Genomic DNA, 27,022 nt, shown 5'->3' on the forward strand with positions numbered 1-27,022 from the left:
TAAGCTTGCATGGCGGTCTTTATTCGCACCACCAGGTCTGCTCCAGTAAAGAGCTCCCAACACTGGGCCCCCCTCCTCGGAAAGGGCTGGCGTCAGGGAGGAGGGGCCTGTGCTCCTGTCCCTGGAGGGTCAGGGTGGAGCCCAGGCTCCTTGGTGACCGTTCACCTCCTCCCACCACCCACCCTGTGGGGGACCAAGGATGGCTGTCCTGTCCCAGGCTGGGGCAGGATCTCAGAGTCGTCCCTGAAGAATGCTCCATTGAGGGTCAGGGCCTGACCTGAACGCTTCACGTCTCTGGGCGAGGAAGGCACGGTTCCTCACCCACCAGGCCTCTGCCACACTCCACCTTGCCGGAGGGCCAAGGACGTACGTGCTCCACTGCCACCCACTGGGGCCCAGAGAGGGCTTCCTGCATGACACTGCGCCCCTCGGTCTCAGGCCAGCAGACGGCTGTACTCTGCCAGGGCAGAGGACTTTTTCACCCCGTCCCAGATCCGGGCAGCATAGTGGAACCTGTGAGAGGAGCCGACAGTCAGTTGCCCTGGCTGGGGCCCCATCCCGCCTTGGGCCCATCTATGACCTGTGATGTGGGCCTGCTCAACTGGGCGACAGGGAAGATGCCAACCCTGACTCCCTAACTGCCATGGTAAGTGAAGCTGCAGATCCGGGACCTGGACTAAAACCCCAGCCCCCACCTCCGTGTCCAAACCTCCCTCCACTCTACTCAGTGCTGGCTTTGTGGGAGCGGCTTTACCTCTGCCTCCCTCGTCTTGTGATGACCAGCTGCCTACCCTTCTACCCCCATTCTCCCTCCCCACTGGGCTGGTTCAGACCAATGGGAGGAGAGCTCCAGCCCGCCTCATCCTGCCCCTTCCCACAGCCGAAGGCAAACAGATCCAGGGAACCACGGCACAGGCCGCACCAAGCCAAGCTCTTGCTTTTTCTGGTTTGTTTCTCTTAGAAATTGGAGGAGGCAAGCCTGGTGTAGGCTCTGGATATGAAGTCACTAAAACGTGGGGCTGGGGAGGGGTGCAGGCTCTAACACCAGTGGCAGAAGAGGGAGAACATGGGGGGCAGAGGGGGCGGCAATGAGACTGCACCTGGTGAAAGCTGAGAAATGCAGTCCGGTGGTTCCTGGCGGCTTCTAGTTTCTTCTCCTGTGAGGCTACTTTCTGCACTGAGGGCCTTAGCATGAATCTTCTTTAAGCTTACTGTCCTACTCTTCACAATCAAACGACACCTAACCACAGGGGTGTGACCTAGCCATGTGACACTTCTCTCTGAGCCTAAATTTCCCAGCAGTAAAATCAGGGAGGAAACGTACACTCCAATGGTTAATTAGGAGGACATGAAATCACATGAAACAATCCTATCTACACATTCTACACTAATAAAAGAGTAGGATGCAAATTGACCGTATCTTTGTGACGCCCACCAGCCATCAGGAGTGCTATGCAAATTGACCCAACAAAGATGGCGGGTTAATTTATACATGCAGGCACCGAGTGGCCAGGGATGGGTAGGGCGCTTTGTCATTGCCATGGCAACAACACAGGCATTCTGCACCACCCCAGCCGCTTCAGGCCTCTGGGCATCATGGGAAGGCAGAAAGGTGGCTCTGGCCAGAGTGAAGGTGGTGCTAGCAGCCAGGGGAAGGCCCATCCTTGCATGAATCTTAGTGCTTTGGGCCTCTAGTCTATAGAATTAAAGGCTAATATGCAAATCGACCAAAGAGCAGATGGCTATGACATGTGCTGACCACCAGGGGGCAGATGCTCAATGCAGGAGCATTCCCTGGTGATCCGTGTGCCTCTCAGCCAGAAGCCAAGCTCACAGCTGGTGAGCACAGTGGTGGCGGCGGGAGCCTCTTCCACCTCTGTGGCAGTGCTAAGGGAGGCCTGCTCCCCCAACCTCAGCTGCCAGTCAGACATCCCCCGTCGGCTCCCAGACTGCAAGAGGGTGCAGACCAGGCTGAGGGGACCCCCCCTACTCAAATGCACAAATCTCGTGCACCGAGCCTTTAGTGTGGAATATAAATTTAAAGCAACAAATGAACAAAACAAACCCATAGACACTGACAACAGTAGGGGAATGACCAGTGGTAAAGGGGTGTGGAGGAGGTTGGAGAAGGTAAAAGGGTCAAAATATCTGGTGACAGGAGACTAGACTTTGGGTGGTGAGCACACAATGCAAGATATAGTTGACCAGAGTTGATTGTAAGTGTATCATAGAATTATACACTTATAAAACTTAGATAATGCTATTAACCAATGTTACCCCATTAAGTTTAATTAAATAAAAAATAAACCTAACCCTAACACTCTTAACCTAACTCTCTAACACTAACTATACAACTAACCTCAACCATTTAACACTAAACCTTACATTAACCCTAACCGGTTTTGTCTATCCATACAATTTTTAAATAAAAATCACCACATGAAACAGCACATTGCCTGGCATGGAAGAGGCCCTTACAAGATGGAAGTAATTACCAATGTTCCAGGAAAGGAAACAATGTGGAGAGAACTCTGAGAACATATTCTGGGCGGGTGGGAGGGAGGAGGTAGGGGTGGGGGCACCCCCTCTGCCAAAAGCTCTTACCAGTTCTTCTCGGTGAGAATCGTGTGCGACAGCTGCGGCCGGGCCATGGACATCACTTGGCTCCGGAGCTTGCTCACCAAGGACTGGAAGCTGGGGTGGCCACGGTACCCCGGGAGCAGGGAGAAGAGTGGGCTGGAGCTGGGGCCTGCTAAGTGGAGGCAGGAAGAGAAGGGGCTTCCAGAAGCCCCCGGGGCTCACCCGAGCCCGGCTCTTCCTACCCGCCCCCCACTCTGAAACGCTCCTGAACAAGGGTCCCAGCACCTCAGGGGCAGGTCAGAGCCTCCCCTCACCCCAGGTGGGTTCCTGTCACCCCCAGGCCAGGGCGGACCGTGTCGCCCCCAATCAAGGTGGACCCATGTCAACCTCCAGGCCAAGGAAGCAGTCTCCCTTGAGGGGGAGCCATACCCGCTCTTGGTGGGTTTTCACTCTCCGCTTCGCTGTCCATGAAGGGCATCAGGAACAAGTTGACCTCGGAGTCCAGGAAGTCCGGGGGGAGCCCGGGGAAGATGTTGCACTGTAACATGGACAGAGTACCTGGAGGAGAGAGCTGGTGAGCCTGCTGCGCCATGCTGGCAGGGGAGGGGCGGGAGGCACTTGTAAGATGGTCAAGCTGGGATCAGACTATTCTGCTATCTGGGCTGTGAGGCTGCACCAGGAGTTAGGAGGCCAGTGGCCAACTTGGGAGTGACGGGGACCCTCACCCTTGTAACGCAAGTGGGAGTGAGCCATGAGCTGGTCGATCATCAGGTGCATCTGCCGCAGCTTTCTGGGACAGAAGTCCTCCCGGCGAGCTTTGTTCTGTAGGAACACTGCGGGTAAAGGGGAGATGGGGCCTGTGAGGCTCAGCCACGTGCACGCCTCCTTCCCACCCCAAAGATCTACCTTACCCCCAAGACCACTTGTAAATATTTATGTGACATGGAACTGCACTTGAGCACCAGGCCCTGGGCAATGCCGGGGACCCCGAGGATGAGTCAGATCTGGTTTCTGCCAGCAAAGATGTAAAGACAGAGAGGAGGATGGCCACATGATTAGGAGTATTTCAGAAAAGCACGAGGGGCTCGGCAAGGCCAGAGAAGTGGGCAAGACCCTGCCTGGGTGCCCTAAAGGAGCTGGGTCTCTGCAGAAAAGCAGGGCACCCACAGAGCAGAGCAGGAACCGAGCAGGCAGAGGAGCGGCAGGTGGGAGGCCACACAGGGCCAGTGGGAGCACAGGGGCACTCGGATCCCTCCGACACTCCCTCTGAGCCCAGACCCAGAAACAGGCAGACGTAGGTCCTGTCCCCCAGCGTCTCCATTCTGACCAAGGAGCCAGACCCAGACTCAGGGTCATGCCCTCAGAGGCCAGGGTGGGACTGTGGCAGTGGGACCCGCAGAAAAACTAGTGGCTAATTCTTTCTTACTTCCCTCCACCCAGCTCCCCACTTCCCTTTCTTCCCTCTACCCATTCCTCTGGCCCCCGAAAGCCTCTCACCCAGGTGGGGGTAGTACTCAGTGCCCTCATCAGAGCCGGAGGAGCTGCTGGACTCGTGGCTGGGGGACGGGGTGGAGGGCTTCACCATCTCTGCTGTCTGGAGGAACCTGGGGGATGTTGCATACACACCACATTTCTCACACAATTGTAGGGAATTCAGACACAAATCTATGGATTTATATCAATTGTATAAATTTTTTATGAGTTTATGCTATTATATTTAAGAGCAGTTTAAGTTCATAGCAAAACTGAGTGGAAAGTACACACATTTCCCAAAGGCCCCTGCCCCAGTCCCCAGCCTCCTTGCTATCAACATTCCATGAACCTACACCGACACGCCATTATCACCCCAAGACCACGGTTCACATCAGGGATCACTCTGGGTGCGGCTTACTCTTCGGGTTTGGACAAACACGCCATGTTCCACGGTGATCACAGTACTTTTGCTGCCCTAACCGTCCTCTGTGCTCTGCCTCCTCACCTCTCCTTCCCTCAGCCCGACCATGGATCCTTTTACCGTCCCCACAGTTCCGCCTTGTTCAGAACTCCAAAGAGCTGGGACCACACTGAACGGTACCACCAGGTCAGCCTCCTTTACTTAGTAATATGCACTAGAAATTCCTCCGTGTCTTTCCACGGCCTGACGGCTCAGTGCTTTTTAGCCCTGAGTAATATCCCCATGTCAGCATGGACCAGTTTACAGATCCATCACGCACGGAAGGACATCTTGGTTGCCTCTACAGTTTGACAGTTATGAATAAAACTGCTGCAAACATATGTGTGACTAAGTTTTCAGTTTATGCTACTTTTAGGTGTTTCCAAACATGTGAAAGTAAATACTATTAAGCTGTTATGAGGTAAGGAATGATGGGATATGATAAAATGATGGCCGTTTTCCTCGCCAACACACACCCGAACACCATGGTCTCCACAATTTTTTTAAGGGGTTCACCTACTCTAAGCCCACTGGTAAACTCCGGCTTAAAAACAAGGCTCTCCCACCTGCCAGCACCTGAGCCCACAGTCCCCCAGAAAGTACACGCCACAGGGCAGTCTGTTTAACGATGTGTTCACAGCTGATCCCCGGTGCCAAGAACAGCGAATGGCATGCATTAATGCTCCATGTTATCTGTCACGTGAATGAATTCCAATGAACAATGGCGCAGGAGCGGAGGTTTCACAATTAGGTAACTTGGACCTGGTCACAAAGCTGGCTCCCCAGCAAACCTCCTCTGACCAGACCCAAACTCTGCAGCACCCAGGGTCACCAACACAAACACAAAGCCCCACTTAGCCCCAGTCGGTTAGAGTCGTCCTGATATGCCAGGGTTGTGGGTTCTATCCCTGGTCAGGTACAGACAAGAATCAACCAATGAATGCATAAGAAAGTACAAAAACAAATCCCTGTTTCTCTGTCTCTCTCTCTCTAAAACCAATAAGTAAATTTAAAAAAACACACCTTGTAAACATCAGTTGCTCACTCTGTACCAGGCACTATGCTGAATGCTTTAAATTCTTTTAACTCGATCTGTGTAAAAGCCTTGCATACGGGGAACTGTGGGGCAAGAAGCCACGTCCAGGGGGAGCTAGGAGTCAAACCCGGGGCTGCCTGGCTCGGAGACATCTGCTGCCTTTAGCTCAGCCCCCCCAGAGCTCCCTTCCCTCCCGCCTGGGCCTGTGCCCAAGGCCGTTTGCTACCTGCCGGCCGAGGCCAAGAACAACCCTGCGGCCCTAGGTTCTGGCCAGCTCTGTCTGGGGCATTTCTGGAACTTCCAGCTGCTGAGCCAGGACTCCTGCCAGATCCCAACTCCCTCCCTTTTCCTGCCTGCAGGATACCAGCGGATGGTACACATGCCTGCAGGAGATGGATAAGACTCTAAGGACCAGACTAGCCAGCTCCTGCTATTTATTCAACAAATCTGTATTAAATATCTACCCTGTGCCAGGCACTGAGTGAGGCACTGGGGATTCTGTCCTCCTAGTCATCCCTCCATCTTCCTAATCCCCTGGCAACCATGGAGCTTCCATCCTAATGGGGAGACAGACCATAAAGAGATCTACACTGTCCTGTCAGTGGTGAAAAGTGCAACGAAGGAAACACAGCAGGACAAGGGGGGGAGGGGCAGAGTGCTAGTGAGGAGGTCAGGGAGGGCCCGAGGCGGACCTGAAGGCCATGAGGGAGGATTCTTTTCTTTTCTTTATTGATTAAGGTATTACATATGTGTCCTTATCCCCCCATTGTCCCCCCTCCACACACACTCATGCCCCCACCCCCTTGTCTGTGTCCATTGGTTAGGCTTATATGCATGCACACAAGTCCTCCCCTTACCCCCACCCTCCCCTACCTCCCTTTGAGTTTGACGGTCTGATCGATGCTTTTCTGTCTCTAAGATCTGAGGGCAGAATGTTTCTGGCTGAGGGGTGAGGATGCAGAGTCTGCGCTCCACGTGGAACAAAGCTGAGGACACTGTGGCTTTAATGCAGGGGAGGGAAAGTGGTGGGAGAGCCACTGAGGTGACAGGAGGGTCAGGTGGGAGTGACCCACTCCAACTCCGCACACATTCTGAGAGGGCCCTGTGGCTGTGGAGTGGAGCTTGGGAGACTGGGCAGGTGGCTGGGACTCTGGGCCCTGTCTCATGGCCAGTCCCCGCTCCTACCAGCCTCTCACCTGTACAGACTGAGGTCCGTGAACCAGTCCTGGACGACTATCACCACGTGGCAGACGGTGAAGAGGAAGGCGGCAATCTGGAGTGACTGCGGTGGGGGAGAGACAGCAGAGGTGAACGTCCCCTCTGCCCAGAGAGGGGTCCCTGACCCAGCCTCAGCTGAGGCGGCAGCAGGGGCCCCGTGTGCCCAGACTGTGCTGGCACCTCTCTCAGGGGCCATTCCTAATCGGACAAAGTTGGAACAACCCCCCATTTTCAGAGGCAGGCGCTGAGGCTGGGAGGGGGAGGGGCGGGCATGCCTTTGAGAGGCAGCACCGGGTCTGACTCTGAGTTGTCCTCTTCCTATAGCCGCGGCTCTGATGAAGCAGAACAAGGACAACCCACGCCCAGCCTCTCCCCCACCATTACAGATCTTGCAAGGAAGGGCAGGGCCTCCGCCCTGGGCCTAGCTCGGCCCCTCACCTGCATCTCAACATAGGTGTGGGGCAGGTTGTACTCTGGAGGCAGCTTGCGGTCATTGTTGATGAGATGGTCCAAGATGGAGGGGCTCAGGATGGGCTGCAGCAAGAGAGAAAAACGGGTCAGGGAAGGGACTGTGGGTCGGATCCTAAGGGTCACGGCTACCTAAGTCTCTCAGGCTAAAGGCAGAAACATCGCCTCACCTCTCTCAGGACAAAATAAGGCCAGAAACACAAGCGGGCAGCTGCTAGTTAGTGCTAGTCAGCTAGAGGCGGAAGGAAAGTTTCGAAGCAGCCTCTTCGCCAGCTCTCTTACAAATCACACTGCTCGCAAGTGCCTCATGCCTGACAGGAGAGAACTCCTGGTGCTAACAAGTGAACATCGACTTGAATGAGTCAGGCCCCTCTAACACTCTTCTGTTGTTCCAAACACTTTCAAAACTTTGCTAAGATAATTACTTAGGTAGAAAAGGATTAGTGTGACCTGGCTGGGTGGCTTAGTTGGTTGGAGCATCATCATCCTGTACATAAAAAGATTGCAGGTTTGATTCCTAGTCAAAGTGCGTACAGGAGGCAACCAACCGATGTTTTTCTCACATCAATGCTTCTTTTTTTCTCCCTCTCTAAAAAAAAAAAAAAAAAAAAATCAATAAAACATATCCCTGGATAAAGATTACAAAAAAACTTAAGTGTGAGGATTTAAAAATTGTACCAGCCCTAGCCAGTTTGGCTCAGTGGATAGAGCGTCGGCCTGCAGACTGAAGGGTCCCAGTTTGATTCCGGTCAGGAGCATGTACTGTGGTTGCGGGCACATCCCAAGGGGTGTGTGTGTGTGTGTGTGTATGTGTGTGTGTGCAGCTGATAGATGTTTCTAGATGTGCAAGGAGGCAGCTGATAGATGTTTCTAGCTTTCTATCCCTCTCCCTTCCTTTCTACAAAAAAAATCAATAAAATATATATATTTTTAAAATTGTACCAGTGAGTGTAAAAGAATCAGCGGTGCACACATGAAACGTTTTGTAAAGGACTATTTCATTAAAAAATTTAAAGAGCTAAATTAGCTTGATAATCTACTGCCTTCTTGCAGTGAGTGGGATTAGGAAATACGCTTTTTCAACTGCTCACTATCTAAAACTCCAAGCACTGCAGTGTTCTGTCCTGTCTTGTTTGCTAACTTCCGTTCTGCCCCTGACCCAGCTTACATACAGTTCGGTTCACTTCCAGGGCCCATGGTCCCTGCACAGAGCCTGGCACACAGGTCTCGGCCACATTGGTAGGTTTCCCACTCTCCATGTCACCAATGCCCAACGTCAGCACCACCTATGGGACTGGTTCCCAGAAGCGCTCCAGGCAGGTGGGGCGGGGGAACAGCACACAGGAACCAAACTGATCATCGACCTATGAACCAGATCAGTTTGATTCCCAGAGTATACGCCCGGGCTGCAGGCTTGATCCCCCTTTTTAAAAAAAAAAAAAAAAAAAAAGTTTTTTTTGTTTTTTTTTTTAAAGAACCAAACCGATAAATTCCATGCTACGATGAGAGGAGAGCACAGGCGCTAGTGGGCTCTCAGAGGAGGGGAAGGCTTCCGAGAGCAGGTAACATCCCAGTGAAATATTCAGGGGGAGGGCATTAGCCAAGCAATGCGGGGAGGGCAGGCAGAGTGCTCTAAGGACAAAGGCAGTGAGGGATAGGAGCACTGAGTACCTACTTTATGGCAGGTGCACTTGTGTTAACTCACTGAACTCCCACAAAAACCCTAAAGGTAGGCAATATTGTTTCCCACTTAAGAAAAGAAAGCCCGCAGGGTCTCTCCAGACCCCAGCACTGCAGTGTTCACAGACCACGGTGAGGCCTGTGATGGGCGTGGCAGGGCTGGTGACTACAGCAGAGAGGGAAGGCTGGAGGGTCTGGAGGAGGCAATCACATAGGCCCCGAAGGCCAGGCTAAGAGCAAGGGACACGGTAGGGAAAGCTGCCAGTTAAATGCATGACAGGCCTCTATGAAAGGTAGCGATCAGCCTGGATGCTCCGTATGTGGCAGATCCTGTGCCACGCACCGTGCCTGGATGGTTCCACGGGATCCTTGCCACAATCCTGAGGCTGGGATGCTTAGCATCCGTTTACAGATGAAGAAACTGAGGTTGGGAGTGGGGAGAGGGTGTTGGTTACTTATAGTCACCCAGCTGGTAAGACTGAAAGGCAGAATCCGGCCAAAACAGGTTTGGCTCAGTGGTAGAGCGTCAGTCTGCGGACTGAAGGGTCCCAGGTTCGATTCCAGTCAAGGGCCATGTGCATTGGTTGCGGGTACATCCCCAGTGGGGGGTGTGCAGGAGGCAGCTGGTCGATGTTTCTCTCTCATTGACATTTCTGGCTCTCTATCCCTCTCTCTGTAAAAAATCAATAAAATATATTATTAAAAAAAAAAAAGACTGAAAGGCAGAATCCGGATAGACTGATTCCAGGGCCACACTTTAAATTGGCATGCTAGAGGAGTTTTTAGGCTACTCTGTACACATGAAGGGGAGAAGAGGGAGGGCAAAACTGATAAGAGACTAAGGGCCAAAAAGACATAACTTGTCTTTAAAAACTGCAGTCCAAACAGGGCGCTGGCTTAAACTATTGTGGGATGGAGCTGAGGGTGCATGCAGCAGGGTGGGGCAAGTGGAGATTGGCACCTGAGTGTCCAGGAAGACGATCCGCTCTTGGGTAATAAAGAAGTCGATTCCACTGGTCTGGTTTCCCCCTCGTTCCTTCATTTCAGCGCTCTGGGCCCGGAAAACATACGCCCTGTGGAGGAGCAGGTGGGGAGCACTGGAGTCTGGTTCTCGGTTTTGGACCCTCCAGTGAAATCAGCATGTGGGCCGTGGTTCCTTGCCTGCCCACAAAGCCTTCCCCCCACCGCCCTGCAGTCTGGGGACGGAGGGGAGCTATATTTTATGCCACGTGACTCCACCCACTCCCATAAGTATATCTGTTAATTCATTTAACAAAGTTAATAGACTGCGGTGAAGAGCAGGGACTAGGTCTGACTGCTTGGATTCAAACCCCAGCTCTGCCTCTTCCTGTCTGTGTGGCCTCAGCAGATTCCTTTTTTCTTGGTTTCCTCATCTGTAAAATGGGGATAACAGCCTCAAACCTCTTGGTTACTGTGAGCCTAATATATGTAAGGCCCTTAGAAGAAAGTGTCAGATATACACTGATTTGTAATTGCTAGTCATTAATTACCAAGTGTACCTGCTCTCTGCCAGGCACTGGAAGCGAGTACCGATACCTCTCCACAGCAGAGAGGTGGTTTGGTGTCTTGGTCCTACAGGCGGGGCTCTCACTTCTGCCTGTGCCGGATGCTGCAGGTATGACAGCAGAGCTGGCAGAGCTGGGCCTTGTCCTAAACCACTGAGTTCAACTTGGTCACTGTGACTTAGAGCGATTCTGTCTCTTTTGAGTTGTACAATCACCACACCCTACCCCTCCCTGAGATGCTTAGTATGTCCTCTGACACAGAGCAGGTATCTTCCCACTTAACACCGTGCCAGACACAGGACGTAGCAGTGAACAAGAAAGACAAAGTCTCTGCTTCCGAGGAGCTCCTGGTCTAGCTTAGGATCAGCAGAAGTCAGTAACTGCAGGGGTTAGGAAGAAGTGGGAGTGAGTCTGTCTATGGAGGAAGGAAGGATTGCCCTGAGAGGCAAATGCTGCTGCTGAGGGTGAGGGAGGAAACTAAGCAACTTAATTAACTTAAAGGGGGACGTGGGTGGGGGCTGGAGGATGGAAAACTAGTCCAGGCTGAAGGCATGGTCTGTATAAGGATCAGAGCAGAGTGGGGAAGGCACAGAGGACAACGGGGGTTGGGAGTTGGAAGAGGTACACAGGCCCTGGAGGGGCACAGTGAGGAGCTGGGGCTTTGGCCATGAACCTGGGGAAGCCCTGAAGAGACTTGGCAGAGGAGTGACAGGACTGGATGGGTTTTGGAAGAGTGGATAAATGACTGACAAGCCCTGCGCTCCGGAGCCTCCCTATCTTTAACCTGATGCCCAACTCCCCTTCTTGTTCACCCTGCTCCAGCTGCAGGGCCTCCATGCCATCTGCACACACGCCAGGCACTCTCCCACCCCAGAGGTTCGCGCTGCCTCCCTCCGGCTGGAATGCTTTCCCTCCTCCAAGTCTGCTTTTTCTCCAATGCCCCTTAGTGGACCCTTCCCTAACCACCCGCCTGAAGACACTAACGCAGCCCTCACACTGCCTCCCTGTGTCCTTTCCCACTGTGTCATCACCTCCTAACACACCCAGTGATGTGTTTATGTAGTTAGGTTACTGTCTCCTCCGTTATAATGTAAGTCCTGCAAGGACAAGTATTTTTGTTGGTTCTGTTTCCTCTCACCTCCCAGGACCCAGAACAGTGCCTGCCTCATAGTAAGCACTCCATAAATACTTGCTGAATTGAACTAAAGCAGGGAGACCAGTAGGGGACTTCTTGGCATCCTCCAGGGGAGATGTCAGTAGCTTGAACTAGGGAGGCGGGAGTGGAGGAGAAGAGAAGCAGATGAATTCTAAAGGTAATTAGGAGGTAAAACTTATGAGACCTGATGACAAAAGTTGGTACCAAAGTCCACCTTGCCACAGGCTGACAGGGGTCAAAAAGACAAACTAGCCCAGTGGTCAGCAAACTCACTAGTCAACAGAGCCAAATATCAACAGTACAATGATTGAAATTTCTTTTGAGCCAAAACCGGTTTGGCTCAGCGGTAGAGCATTGGTCTGCGGTCTGAAAGGTCCAGGTTCGATTCCGGTCAAGGGCATGTACCTTGGTTGCGGGCACATCCCCGGTAGGGGGTGTGCAAGAGGCAGCTGGTCGATGTTTCTCTCTCATCGATGTTTCTAGCTCTCAATCTCTCTCCCTTCCACACTGTAAGAAAATCAATAAAATATATATATTTTTAAAAATTTCTTTTGAGAGACAAATTTTTTAAACTTAAACTTCTTCTAACACCACTTCTTCAAAATAGACTCGCCCAGGCTGTGGTATTTTGTGGAAGAGCCACATTCAAGGGGCCAAAGAGCCAGCTAGGCCAATAGAATTCTGGCTCAGGAATCTGAAAGGAGAGTCACAGGACACTGTGCTAGGTGGGGTTGAAAGCTGAGGCTGGAGACTAAGAGGTGGAGCTATTCCAAAGCGGAGCTGAGTCGAGCTGAAGTCATGAGTGAGAAGAGGGGACGGAGTGACCGGGAGGCAGGGGAACTCAAACTCCGGCTCTAGTGGGTGTGTGTCCTCACCGCGATGGCCCTTCACCTGTTCTGGGTCTGCATCAGCCCCCTACCCACCCCGGATCCGGTGGAAACAATGGATCCTCTGCCTGGGTGAAACCCCTGACTGCAGATGTGTGTAAAATTCCGTGTTTGTCGTTAGGGGTTCCCCGGGGATCCCTGATGCCCATCTGTGGAGTGCAGGGTGCTATCACCTGCTTTATTAAAGAAACAAAACTATTGTTTTGAGATAATCCAAGTGGCTACCACCCGTTCTCTTCCCCCATTTTGAGTCTTCCTATTCTTTAACCCCTGCCTTTCTCCCTTTCCTTCTCTGCCCTCAGTTTTGGATCCTAGATCTTAAAGTTCCTCCTCCACCAAGTCCTCTCCTGAGACTTCATCCTTTATCTTCACGATCACACCTCATCCTTACTCAAGAATGTAGGACTGAGGCTGGTCCAGAACCCATGCCTTCCATCCACATCTCACATCCTACTTCGCAGGCCGAATCAGCCACATCCGTGAGCATTTGCTCTGTGGCAGGCTCTCGTTACTGTTGGCCTTCCTGATTTTACTTCAAAAACCCACTTTACAGATGAGGAAGTGAGATGCGGGAGGTGAAGTGACCTGTCCAAGGTCCATCAGTTGGTGAGCAGCAGGGCTGAGACTGAGACCAAAGACAAATGAGTACACCATCCCAGTTCCTGGCTGTGCTCTGTACATTTCCCCGGGGAAGTAGAAAGGGAGGGAGGACCAGGGTTGGTTACCTTGAACTACACAAAAATTTAGACAGCCCGATTAGTCCTCATCTGATGAAGGCATTGAGGCTTAAGAGAGGGAAAGCAACTCCTCAAAGATCTTTGGTGACACCCAGGCCTGCCCTCCCCTGTCTCAGGTGGGTGCCCACTTCCCTTCTGGGCCCCCCCCCCCACTCCTACCTGATGTCCCCTCACCTCTGGTCCTCCTCAGGAGTGTTGGCTGACAACAATGACATGACCATGGACTTGCCTGTCCCCTGGAGGCCCAGGACACCAACCACCAACACATCAGTCTGATCCAGCAGGTACTGTGGGAAGATGCAGGAATACAGCCCTTACGAATCTGTCAGCTGCTACAGTGGGAATAAGATGAAGAAGCCCCAGACTTCCACGGCTTGCCCACCTGTCTTATCAGGTATGAAGAAGAAAATTCTTGCCCTCAGTGTGCGTGTGTGTGTGTGTGTGTGGTGGGACACAGAGAATATTTGGGGCACAAAGAACAGCATATGTGAGAATTCCAGAGCAGAAAAGAGCCTGGCTGGTCACGAAGCTAATAGGAACTCAGTGGGAAAAGGGGAGCGTGGCCTCTGGGAAGAGAAGGGGAAGCACAGGAACGAAGGACAGGTTCAAGGTAACTGGGGCTATCAGAGCTGACTCCTGGGAGGCTCTCTGCTCAGTCAGGCTGGGACAGCATGGGAAGGAAGCATGAGAGAGGGAGCAGTGTGCAGAAACGGGAGGTCAGTCGGTCCTGGCTCTTTCTATGGGATCCAGTCCTGGAAATTTGTGAGACCTTCACCTCTGGGCCAACTCTGCTGACTTTCACCACCAGGGGGCATAAGAGACATTACTCAAGGAAAAGGAATAGAGCAGGTCCTTGAGAAGCATAATTTTTTATAAGGTTAATGAGAAAGAAAAAAAAAAAAAAATCAGTTCCCAGCAAGGGTCACTAACTGTGTGGAGTTCGTATGTTTTCTGCATGTCTGCATGGGTTTTCTGTTGGGAATCCGGTTTCCTCCCACCTCCCAGGGAAGTGCAGTTTAGGTGAACTGGTGTGTCTAAATTGTCCCAGTCTGAGCGAGTGTGAGTGTGTGAGAGTGAGAGTGTGAGTGTGTGTGTGTGTGTGTGTGTGTGTGTGTGAGAGAGAGAGAGAGAGAGAGAGAGAGAGAGAGAGAGAGAGAGAGAGTGTGTGTGTGTGTGTGTGTGACTGGCCCTTCGATGGCAGAACTACTGTCCTGGGTGGGTTCTCACCTTGAGCCTGAGCTGTAGGAATAGGCTCACCTGTGACCTTGAACCAAATGGAATAAGGGGGTTGGAAAATAAACACCTGACTTGTTTTTATTCATCTTTTGGGTTTCTTAAAATTAATAAAAGCATTTATTTCAATGTTTACTGTTAGAAGTGTTTCGGGTCTTTATTTAGAAATTTGGTAATGTTTCTGTGACCAGAAATAAGCCATAAGACCTTAACTCTTGTTCGTATCAATTAGCCTAGGCCTAGGGCAGTGTTTCCCAAACTTCTCTCCTGATGAGAATCACCTGTGCCCTGGTTCAGTATACAATCTAAGCTTAGAGCACTAGTTAAGTGTACAATTTTACCTATATGTTCCCAAAAATTCTAGTTTAGCACTTCTTAGTTGGGATTCAGGAATCTGTATTTTAACAACTCCACCGGGTGATTCTCATCATGAGAGAAGTTTGGGAAACACTGCCTTAGGGTAAAATCGGTTTCATTATATTATACGTCATTATGCTTAAAGTCGCAGTTTCCAAGACCTTATCAAGGATGTTAAGTGAGGATTCACTCTATGTCCTCAACTGTGGCTGCCTCTCCTTAGAATCACCTGGAGAGGTTTTTTTTTTTGTTTTTTGTTTTTAAAAAGGCAGCTAATCCTGGGCCTAACTCTGAACACATGAAAGCAGCACATCTAGGGCTAGCCCTGCCACTGACCACATGTAGCTATTTAAATTAAAATTAAACAAAATTAGCCAAAACCGGTTTGGCTCAGTGGATAGAGCAGTCAGCCTGTGGACTGAAGGGTCCCCGGTTCGATTCCGGTCAAGGGCATGTCCCTTCGTTTTGGGCACATCCCCAGTGGGGGGTGTGCAGGAGGCAGCTGATCGATGATTCTCTCTCATCGATGTTTCTGACTCTCTATCCCTCTCTCTTCCTCTCTGTAAAAAATCAATAAAACATATATATTTTAAAAATTAAACAAAATTAAAAACCCAATTCCTCAGCTGTACTAGCCACTTATTGGGACATGTGGATCAGTGCTCAATAGTCACATACAAGGATAATGGCTACCACACTAGATACCACAAATACAGAGCATCTTTACAGTGCTAAAGTAGGGCCTGGACACTGGCTCCTTTTTATTGTTTTAGAGTGGACAGGAGGGAGGGAGAGAGAAAGAGAGGGGGGGGGAAGGGAGGGAGGGAGGGAGGGAGGGAGAGAGAGAGGGAGGGAGAGAGAGAGAGAGAGAGAGAGAGAGAGAAACACATTGATTGGTTGCCTCCACATGACCCCAGTCAGGGTCAGGGATCGAGCCTGCAATTAAGGTAGGTATGTGCCCTTGATTGAAATTGAACCCAGGACCCTTTAGTCTGCAGGCCGACACGCTGTCCTCTGAGCCAATTCGGCTAGGACTGCCTCCTTAAAAAACAAAACAAAACAAAAAACACTCCCCAGGTGATATCAATGAGAGGACACACAGGCAGCAGAGCCAGGTAACAGGTGGGCCTGGCATGTTGTCCCAATAAGTCCAAGCTGTTGGGGAAGGAGGAGGCACACCAGGTGAATTGACTAGGAGCCTGATCTGACAGGTCTGGCGATGGGGGGGAGAGCAGCAAAAGAGGCGAAGTGAAGACTTGGAGACTGGAGGTAAGTACGTCAGCCCAGGAAAGGGAAATCTGAACCAGAGCAGGGCACTGGGATGGAGGGGGAACCTCTGGGGAGTGATATTCAAACCAGTTAACACTGGTACAAGTGCTTCCACCAATTAGGAAGGAGACTGAAGCAGGGTCCAGGAGGCCACCCTGCTGTGGGAGGGCGGAGGAGACCTCCAGGCATCTAGGTGGCAGTGGGAGCACCTCTTAGCCAACCAGTATGAAAGGTCAGTACTTTACCAACCAGGACAGCTGAGCTAGTGAAGCTACTGAAATTCAGCCCTGGCCAGTGAGAGCTTCCGGATCCGTTTCCTCTCATTGCTGCAACTGCCTGAAAGCTCGTCTGCTGTAGCCCACCTAGAGGCTGGAGGTATGGGGTGGGGGGGGTGAGGCTGTGGGACCTGGGGAAGTTCAAGCACAGAGAGACCCCTTCCCCCCGTACCTCAATGGCACTGTCGCACCAGTTCATCTGGTCATCCACCAACTTGATGCTGTGCTTCATGCGCTCGGGAGGCAGCAGTTTGGCCTGGCCCACAACAGCTGGAAACAAACAAAGCAGGAGACAGAGGAGGCAGTGAGGGTCTGTGCGGGGGTTCAGGTTCCCAGCCAGATTCTCTTCAGTCCCAACTCACGGTCCATAACAGCTGGCGCGGCAGTGCCCATGCCCCGGTTCTGGATCTGGTACACAGGCTGCGTGGGTCTCTGCCCCTCCTTCTCCCCCTTAGGTAGCACGGGGGCAGCAGGGGGCGGTGGGGTGGTGCCCTCGGGGGCTGAGGCATTTGTTGCAGCTGCAGGCCCTTTGCCCTCCTCCCGTGGTTTCATCAGGACGATGGGCTTCTCAAGAGGGGCTGGGGCAGGTGGGGCAGCAGGGGCCGCTGGAGGTGGTGGCTGCTTTGACTGTGAGTGAGGAGGTTCCAATCAGTGGGAGAGATCCTTGACCCATTACTCCCAACCTTCCTCCTCCTCCCCAAGATTCTTCCCTGCTCACCCGCTCTGCCGGAGGTTTGGAGAGGATGATGGGGGTTTTCTGCATGATGGAGGCACCTGTCTCTTCGCTGCCATCCTGTGACGAGGGAGGGCAGTTACTCCACTGGCTCTCCTAGACACCACTCTGAAAGCCTTTATGTGCCAGGTACTATTCTTCTAGTACATGCTTTCATACATTAACTCCCTCAGTCCTACCAACAATCCTGTGAGATACATACTATCATTTTTTAAAAGTATTTTTTAATTTATTTCAGAGAGGAAGAGACAGAAACATGAATGATGAGACAATCATTTATTGGCTGCCTCCTGCACGCCCCACACTGGGGATCGAGCCTGCAACCCAGGCATGTGCTCTGGCCAGGAATCGAACCGTGACCTTCTGGTTCATAGGCTGACGCTCAACCACGCTGGTCTGGCAGATACATACTATTATTATCTCCAATTTACAAATAAGCAGTTGAGGCAGAGAGGTTAACTGGCCAGTCACACAGCCTTAAGCAATGGAGGCAAAGCTGAACCCTGGCGGCCTGACTCAGAACGCAACAGCTCTGGCAGCTACCTCTGCTGGACAAGCGCAGGGGAAGGAGCAAGGACGCTGGAGCCAGACAGATCTTGGTTCAGACCCGGCCCTGCCTCTTGAGAGTTGTATGGCTATGGATGAGGAACATCCTCACTTAGGCCTATTAAGAGTCTGAAAGAAGACAGAATTCACCATCCGCCCATGCGGCACATCTGACACATGGCAGGTGCTCACCATCTGACGGCTGTTGGTAGCACCTGCTCTTCTGACCCTCTTCTCCTCAGCCCTGCTCTCGTGCTGGCCAAGCCCATGGACTGATTCCCACACCTTGCCCTCTCTGTGCCTCTTCTGACTCCCCCCAATCTGCTTGAGGAAAGGGAGATGTGAGTTTGAGTCTTATTCTTTCTCTGGTTTCTTGATTAAACTTGGGAGAATCGTGACCTCTCACTGGGTCTGTTTCTCCTCCCACATAGTGAAGATTATTTAAGCTCCCTCAAAGCTCTCTTCACTGGCCTCTGGTGAAGAAAAGAACAAAAGGGTGATATGCAAGTGCTCTGGAAAAGACAGTGGCAAGAGAACTGTTGGAGGAAAGGCTGTGGGCTTCCAGGTGGCCAGGGTGACAGGTGAGGAGGTGCAGGAAGGAGTAGATGATACTGGGACTGAGGCAGTGAGGGTGGAGATGATGGATAGGATATAAATCCAGGAGGCACAATGTGCAGCACTGGTGCCTGACTGGCGTAGGATTGGGAGGCAGTGTCCAGGGTGTGGCCCAACGGGTTGTCATTGATACTAGGAGGAGAAATGGCAGAAGGAAGATGCTGAAGTCAGCAGGGGACGTGAAGGCTGTGAGGAGTCCATTGGCCAATTAGGAGGCTGTCAGGGCTCCGTAGTCAAGTCAGAGACAAAGCAAAGATTTGGGAGTTGTTCAGGGTCTGAAGGTGTAGGAAGATGGCAACATTCCCCAGAAGATGTGTGTGGAAGAAAGACTGCGTTAGACCCAAGGAAAGAAACAAGCAAGACACTAACTCCCTGTGAATAAGTTATTCTTTTTAAAAAGTATTTTTTATTGATTTCAGGAAGGGAGTGGGAAACACCAATAATGAGATAGAATCATTGATTGGCTGCCTCCTACATGTCCCCACCTGGGGATCGAGCCTGCAACCCAGGCATGTGCCCTTGACCAGAATTGAATCTGGGACCCTTCAGTCGGCAGGCCGATGCTCTATCCACTGAGCCAAACCAGCCAGGGTTACCGGTTAGATAATTTATTCTTCATCTTTGCAGTTTTATGAGTCAGAAACTGGTCCCAATTGTTACCTTCTTCAACCCCACCAAACAGCTTTCAGAGGTGGGCAGGCCACTAAAGGAAAAACCCAGGGGTAGATCCTGGCAATAAGTCATCTAAGCACCAGAGAAGAACAAGGAAGGGCCTGGGCCACACCAAGGCCCTGATTCCCAGTCCAGGACACTCTGCAGCAGGCAGGTGGTGCTCTGCTTAAGGCTCAGCTGGATTTGGGTTCGAGACCTGGCCCTAGAGCTTACTGGCCATGACTTAGGGCAAGTCCCTTCCCCTCTGAAGCTCAACTTCCTCCTTAGGAAAAATCGCATTTATGGGTAGCTGTAGAGTTCAGGAAGACGCGAAGGATGGAAAGCACTTTGCACAGGGTCAATACACTACATGCTGCTCAATAAATAGAAACAGTTATTGTTATTGTCACCAACTCTCCAATGCCCATTTCATCCCTTGAAATCCAAAACCGTTTCCATGGCTTCCCATGGCCTATCAGGTCCTACATGATCCGGTCCCAGTTACCTCTCTGACCTCATCCTCCTAACATTTTCCCTCCTTCATCCTCTGCACCACACTGGCCTCCTGGCTTGAACACACAGATACAGCCTCAGGGTCTTTGCTGTTCTATCTAGAATGCTCTTCACTCAGGTTTTTATCAGTGCTTGTTCCTTCACCCCAATCAGGTCTCTGCTCTTCAGAGAAGTCTTCTCTGACCACCTCATCTAAGATAGCTCCCTTTTTCTCCCTCTACCTTCTTACTCGCTGAGGGCAGTCGGTTTTGTTCACAATATCCCCAGCATCCAGATTAGTGCCTGGCACGTGGCAGGTGCTCAGTAAACATTGTGGAATGAGTGGATACAGAAATGCTGTGCTTGGGACTAGATACTCACCCGTCTCTCTCTTTCCCATGGTGCAATGTAATCCCTCTCCCGACCACCAGGCCCAGAGAGGTTCTGGGGGCCGCCGGCGCCCGGCTCCTTCCACCGCCGCCGCCTCTCCAGACCATAGGGCCCAGGCTGGCTGTGACCAGACTCAGACATGGTCGCCTACGGAGAGAAAGAGGTTGAGTCCAAGGTGAACCACTCCATTTGGTTCACCCTGGACCATAAGAAAACATTTCAGGAGAGCTCTGTAGCTGTGGCAGTGACTGCCAACTGGCTCCCAATATCACTTTTTCCAAAAAAATAAAACCCTCAGTTCTGAGCTGGGTATCAGCATAATCTGCAGTTAGCATGTCCATGTGACTAAGTTCTTTCTGGTCAATGGTAATGACAATGGACGTGTGATGGCAGTTCAGAAACTTTCCTTCACAGACACTCGCCCATGCCTTTTGCGCCTTCCCCCTCCTGGCTGGAAGGAATGTGGATGTGGAGGCAGGGCTCAAGCCGCCATCTTGGACTGAGGTAACTTAATGGGAGGAAGGCCGATAGAACAAGATATAAGGTTCAGGGGTCCCCTATTAACCTTGAATTGCCTACCTCAACATTCATAAGAAAACAAACACACTTCTACTTGTAACCAAAACTACTCCCAACTATTAATTGCTTTGTCCCAACATATATATAATTCATAGAGGCAGGGTCACATTAAAAATAGGACATTCTCTTTGTAAAGCATTCCCTTACAAATCAGCAGCATGATCCTCAGTGAGACAACTCCTGTTTTAATGAATGCTTACTGGCTTTTGGAGACGGGGCTCCAACATTCAAGGGCCTGTTTTCATCTGGTGTGCCTCAACATTCCAGTGTTGGTTACCTTCCTTTCCTGGTGGTTCACCATCCATTACACTCCGAGGTCTCACCAGTGTTCACGCTATAAAATGTATGTCACCTGTGTGACCCACTCCCTACCACTTACGTGACTGTCTACAGTAGGGGTGTCGAACTCAATCAGAGAAGGGGCCAAAATCTAAAATCCAGCCTAAATTGCGGGCCGAATGGTTTACTGAACAGTCATAAACTGTCATTGTGATGGAAACGCAGCGGAGTGTAGTGATGACAGCGAGGTGCGGGCCACACTGCAAGGCCTGACGGGACGGATTTGGCCCTCGGGCCTTGTGTTTGACACATGTGGTCTACAGGCACCGAGGCACTCTCCCGGGTGTTTACGCATCATTCCAGGGAAGTCTGAGCGCTTGTCTGTCTAGTTACAGGGCTATAATGCCAACTGCTACTGCTCATGGGTCAAGTTGGCAAACCGCAACCCAAGGGCCAAATCAGCTCGGCCTTCTGTTTTGGTAAATAAAGTTTTATTGGAACACAGCCATCAGTTTACAAATTGTCTATGGCTGTCTTCTTGATTCAATGCCAGAGCCAGTATGGCATGCAAGTCTAAAAGAATTCCTCCCAGCCCTTTGCAGAAAAAGCCTGCTGACTCTTGTTTAGTGAGCTCTCAAGTGCCTATAAAATCAGTGAATCCCCTCCAATCCTATCCCAGTACAAGGTGACATAACAGGTCCTCATGAGCGACTTTTTCCAGAACGGAAGTGTCTGTTGACAGGATGCAGGAGTACTTTTGCTCGCCAGGTAGGGACTTGCCTAGCTACTCTGTTCTGTGACTCCTTCCCCAGCCACAAATGGGACTGAAGACTGGAGGACACGGCATTACAAATGTTGATGGAAATGATTCATTCAGACGTAAATGACTGTTTACAATCTCAGTACGAGATTCCCTGCAGAACTTGGGACTCCCGGCTTCCTCCCTGGCAATTAAGCGTCTGTGGACTCATTCTTCTGACGACGTCTGCAGTGCCTAAGTGTCTGTTTTCAGCCTCAGTGGGGATTCTGTCCCCCACAGTGTTTGCGTACCTACAGGCCCCCTTCCCATGCAAAGAAGTGCCCATTTGCGTGTTATTCCAGAAACTTCCACAGTATTTGGGTCTATTTAACAGCCCCATGTGGACAGTTACCCAGAATAAGGGTCCACCTACATGCAATTTGGAGGCCTTCACTGTTGTTTCCAAGCTCCTTTGGGGATTCCCCCAAAACGTATAAGGCCCATCTATTTCTAAGTGTCTATTGACAGGATCCCATGGTGACCTCCCAGAAATGGGAGTCTAATTAGTACACATTTCTTTGGAGGGGGCCGGGGTCTCCTTAGTACGTATACATCTCTGCACACACACACACACCCCTTTTGGGGAACTCCCAGAATCCAAGTTGTCTACTTGCAAATTATTTGGGGAAGACTCCTAGTTCCTAACTCCTAATTTATGCCCACCCTAAGGAAGCACTCGGGTCTGCATGCTTCTTCTGAGGACTCTCTGGCACACAAACATCTTTACAGGCCCCTACAACGATGGGTCTTTATATTATATTCAGGAGACTTCCCCGTGCAGGCCTGAGGGACCCTGTGACACTGACACCACATCTGAAGGGGCCTGGAGTGGCTCCCTGGCCCTCAGGGGGGGTCTGCTTGCAGGCGCACCCCCACGGCTTCAGTTCCTCTCGACACGTTACCGTTTGGGCCTCCGCGCGCTTTATAACCAGCTGGCGGGCCCTCCGTCCCAGCGCCTCCCAGAACCGAAGTTCCTAGTTCCAGGTTAACGTCCACTCCCCTCCCCACCCCCGCCCGCCAAGCCGGCGGCGTTCAGCGCGCTGCTCCTGGCTCAGAACCCGATCCCGCAAAACCCGCGGACGTCCGCCCCAGCGACGGTTTAACGGTCAGGAAGGGGGCGGGCCCTGGGGCGCCCCCGCCGGTGCGCCGGCCTCGCGCGGGCACGCGGGCCCCTTACCTAAGGCGGCTGCTGATTGGTCCGTGGGACGCGGCGCGCCCTCTCCGCGGCGGGGGTGGGGAGGGGCGGTCCCAGCAGCGGCCGGCCGCCCGTCGATAGCGTCTGAGGGGCCAGGAGCTTGGGTGAGACAGAAAAGCAGGTGCCGGTCACTCCGGAGTCGGCGTGAGCATCCCGGAAGCGGCACCCGAGGAAGACCGGCCCGAAGGAGGAGGAGGAGGAGGAGGCGGGGTTGTCGCGGGGCCAATCAGAACGCAGGTCCCGCGAGCGCGCGCCCGACGGAGCATGCGCTGTTGGAGGTGGTTGGCCTCGGCGCGCCTGAGGGTTCCGGAGGGCGGGCGGGCGGCGCGGCGGCTCCGCCTCAGTGCGCGTGCGCGTGCGCGTGCGCGTCGGGGGGTGGGGCCGGAGTAGGTGTGCGGAAAAGAGGGAGGGCGGCCCCAGAGATTGAGGTTCGAGTCCCGCCTCCCCAGTGGTTTTGGCGGGATGCGGTGGGGTGGGGCCGCCGTTAGGAATTTCAGTGTCCTGGACCAAGTATGTGCTGAGACAATAATGAATCCGGTCTGGCGTGGCGCCGCATGAGTGTGCTCCCATTCTGTGCAGGGAGTCAGCTAGAGGTTCAAGGCACTTAGGAGACGGTGCAGGGCCGGTTGGACCTTGAAGCAAGGATGTAACCCCCTCCCCGGCCCCCCTAATAAAGGTCCAGACTGGCTTAGACTTGGAGTTCCCCCGAGATGGCAACTGGGATGGGCAGGTCGGAACCCTAAGGGGATCCAGAGAGACGTGGAGTGGAGGGACAGGACCGCTTATTAAATCCCACAAGGGCCTCGGACATAAGAGGGGTCCAAACAGGGGTGGAAAATGCAAAAGCCTGCAGGCAGAGAGCCCTGTGCCCGCCCAGAGTGCAGCCCGTGGAGAGCGCATGCGCAGTCCAAGTTGGCTAGGGTGGTTGGTTCCCCAAGGGAATGAAAGATTGTTCAAGAGAAGAAAATGTGTATTAGTATATTCATATGTAACGTGTATGATAGGTGAGTGGGGGAAATGTCATTTTCATTTGAAATTTTATTTAAAATTTTTTAAAAATTACACCTGAACAGAGAACGCATACATTCTGGCAAAATTCAAGCAGCCGGTAAAACACAATACAAGTAAGTCTTCTGCCCTGGTATTCCATTTCTAAAGCACCGGTTCCCAGTTTCCATCTGGAGCTACGGTTAGAGCAAAGCATTGTAGTAAGAGCTTGGATCTGGGTTCACATATAAGGCTGCTGACCTTAGCCAGATTCCTTAACCTGCTCTGCCTTCTATGTCCCCCATTTCTGAAATGGAGGTGACAGCAGCTCGTACGAGGTCATTGGCAGTGTTAAATGGGTGAAAGTGCCCAGAACAGTGCCTGGTGCATAGTTACACTATTAGCATATGTTGTCCTTATTTTGTGGTTCGTATAATGCTAGTGATTGATCCTTAGTCAGCCTCTCCCCTCTGAGCCTCATCCCTGCTGCCATGTTCTCAGCACTGGTGTCTGGTGGAATGGGCTGGGTGAAAACACCTGTCACACAGACTGAGTTGAAAGTCCTGTTGTTTATGGATTCTTCAGGAGGTTGGGGGTGTTTAGAGGAGATACACATGACAGGCCATCTTCGTATTATATCAGTCAGTGTCCCTTTTTAGCATCTTCATCCAGCCATATCTGTTTTTCTTATCTGAATTTCTCAACCCCAGCTCACCCTCCATGCCACTTCCACACCTGGCAACCCTCCGAGGTGGCTATGACTTACGGGAAAATAAGGAACTTGGCACTGACCATGGGCCCAGGCTCTATTTTATATACTAGTATATTGTAGAGGGCCCCTTGGGAATGCACATGGATGACCTTTACATTAATCTCAGCTGAGTCACGGTGACTGGCATGGCCATCCCCCAGAAACAGCCTCCCAAAATGTCGGAGACCGTTATCAGCATCGATTTCTTATCTTTATCCATGTGCTTGGAATGAAGAACAAATAGGACCTTGACTTACCCAGGTCTTGATATGCTAAATCCCAGGAATGAGGAATGAATAGGACCTGGGCAAACCCAAAACTTCTTTGACCTTAAACCCCCTCTGGAAACTAATGTATGCCCTGTGTTGTCTGTGGTGGGTGGTGACTGCCTCTCCATCAGAGTGGCAGCCCCCCACCTGATCCCAGCTTGAATCTATTTCTGCCTCTTGGTCTCTTTCTTTTTTCTTTAATTTCTTAATCCCCAGCTCCTCCACTCAGGAACCTGTCATTTTCCGTGCGGGTCGAGGAAAAGAGAAACAGCCCCCCACAATATATCACTGCAACCTTCCCCCCTACCCTATTTCACAGATGCAGAAAAGGAGTGTGAAAGAGAAGCAGTGCCTTACCGAAGGACCAAAGCCAAGCAGCAGCAAGCTTGTCTTTCGCTGGGCAAACCAAATTTTTTCTTTCCCTGGCCCTGGGCAGGCTGCCTAGGGGTAAGTCAGTCAAGTACCCAGAGAGTGACTGTATTCGAACTTTTGCTCCGACAAAACGTCTGCTGTGATTTAAGTCCTTGTCTATCTGATCGCATGTATTTGATAAGTATTATCAGGAGAATATCTTTTGTTTGAAATAGAGTTGCTGGTACAAAGGACAGTTGTTTGGGGAATGTTGAGAGTCATTGCCAAATCACCTATTCACTTCTTAATTTCCCTGTTCGTTTTATTCATTCGTAGATGGAATGAATTATGGAACTCTAGTCCTCTGCTGGACATGGCTGTAGTTTGGAAATCCTATAGTGAATAGGACAGAGCACCTGACCTTTGGGAGCAGATGTTCTAGTGGGGTAGGCAATGCCAGGTAAAAGATGCTTGGAAGGAAGGAAAATCAGGATAAGGGAACTGAGAATGGCAGGTGGTCAGGGAAGGCTGCTCGGAGGAGGCGACTTTGGAGCGGAAGGTGAGGAAATGAGCCATATAGAGATGCTGAACAGCAGGGAGGGGACAGACCCGAGGAGGTGGCGTGGGCCTGGCTATGTAAGGATTGTCAGGGTGGCCAGAGTGACGAGCAGAGCCAGGGGAAGAAAGGCAGGATCTGTTAGGGATGGAGGTACAGAGAGAAACTAGATGATGTAGGACCTTGCAGACCACTGTAAGGGCTTTGGAATTAACTTCTAAGCGTAACAGAAAGCCATGGGAGGGCTGTGAGCAAGGACCAGTGTGTTGTGTATGTTTTGTAAAGATTTCTCTAGTAAACGCCAAAAATTAATAATGGCAGTTGCGCCGAAACCGGTTTGGCTCAGTGGATAGAGTTTTAGCCTGCGAACTGAAAGGTCCCGGGTTCGATTCCGATCAAGGGCATGTACCTTGGTTGCGGGCACATCCCCAGTAGGGGGTGTGCAGGAGGCAGCTGATCGGTGTTTCTCTCTCATCAATGTTTCTGGTTCTCTATCCCTCTCTCTTCCTCTCTGTAAAAAAATCAGTAAAATATATTTTAAAAAATAATGGTGGTTGCCTGTGGAGATGAGGGTTACAGACAGATGTGGATCAGGGCTATGAGGAAGACCTGTTAAGACTTTTATGTTTTTGAACCATGTGATTATTATCTATTTTTAAAAAGTTAAGTAAAAATGCCGGTGGCTTTGAGGAAAACGGCCTGCAGCTGGGCAGGGTGGAGACAGGAGATGAGGAAGCCATGTCCCTGCCTGGGCAAGAGGCGATGGTGACTCAGGAAGAGGGCTGTGTGAGAGGAAGCATGAATCAGGGATGACTTATAAATTGTCCTAAAGGTTTTGGAACTGACTGACTGGATGGAAAGTGATGCTTTTTATCAAGATGGGAAGTAGTCTTGATGGGAAACCGGCAGCCTTTGAACTTCTTAACTTTGAGATGCACAGTGGACATCAAGTAATTGGTCACAGTTTGGGAGAGAAACCAGGGTTTGTAGATTCAGAATTTAAAAATATATATATATTTTATTGATTTTTTTACAGAGAGGAAGAGAGAAGGATAGAGAGTTAGAAACATCGATGAGGGAAACATGGATGAGCTGCCTCTTGCACACCTCCTACTGGGGATGTGCCTGGCACATGCCCTTGACCGGAATCAAACCTGGGACCTTTGAGTCCACAGACCGATGCTCTATCCACTAAGCCAAACCGGTTTTGGCAAGATTCAGAATTTTTACTGACTTTTTAAAAACATACACAAAGGTATTGTGATAAAGAACATCCATCCATTGAGTATTGACAGTCATCTACATCTTTCTTGTCTTTTTTCTTCCATTTCCCCCTCCCACATAAAGGCATACTCTTTCCTGCAGTTTTTCTTTTAAAGCGGATTTCACATAGCTCATCATTTTACCAATAACTACAGTATGCTAAATTTTGGAGCTGTTAATATAGAGATAATATTTAAAGCCCTGGGTTTTT

At 51.2% G+C, this 27,022-nt stretch overlaps 1 protein-coding gene across 6 annotated transcripts; it reads right to left on the minus strand.

Moving 5' to 3' along the window:
* SMG9 (SMG9 nonsense mediated mRNA decay factor) lies at positions 1-22,863 on the minus strand. Of its 6 annotated transcripts, none has more exons than XM_036428726.2 (14): positions 22,617-22,853; positions 19,774-19,929; positions 17,074-17,148; positions 16,718-16,982; positions 16,528-16,625; positions 13,396-13,508; positions 9,877-9,988; positions 7,206-7,301; positions 6,746-6,831; positions 4,078-4,184; positions 3,306-3,413; positions 3,010-3,138; positions 2,605-2,752; positions 1-513 (listed from the first exon to the last, which is right to left on the minus strand). In XM_036428726.2, the coding sequence occupies exons 2-14, from the start codon at positions 19,921-19,923 to the stop codon at positions 435-437; spliced, it is 1,566 nt and encodes a 521-aa protein (XP_036284619.1). In that variant the 5' UTR covers positions 19,924-19,929; positions 22,617-22,853; the 3' UTR covers positions 1-434. The 6 variants fall into 6 exon arrangements, with proteins under 6 accessions (XP_036284619.1, XP_036284620.1, XP_036284621.1 ...); XM_036428727.2 differs by having other exon boundaries at positions 2,605-2,749; positions 22,617-22,851; XM_036428728.2 differs by lacking the exon at positions 19,774-19,929 and having other exon boundaries at positions 22,617-22,852.
* Between the last annotated feature and the right edge of the window lie 4,159 nt (positions 22,864-27,022).

The sequence above is a fragment of the Pipistrellus kuhlii genome, unplaced genomic scaffold (genome assembly GCF_014108245.1).
Source record: "Pipistrellus kuhlii isolate mPipKuh1 unplaced genomic scaffold, mPipKuh1.p scaffold_m20_p_90, whole genome shotgun sequence".
Taxonomy (NCBI): Eukaryota; Metazoa; Chordata; class Mammalia; order Chiroptera; family Vespertilionidae; genus Pipistrellus; species Pipistrellus kuhlii.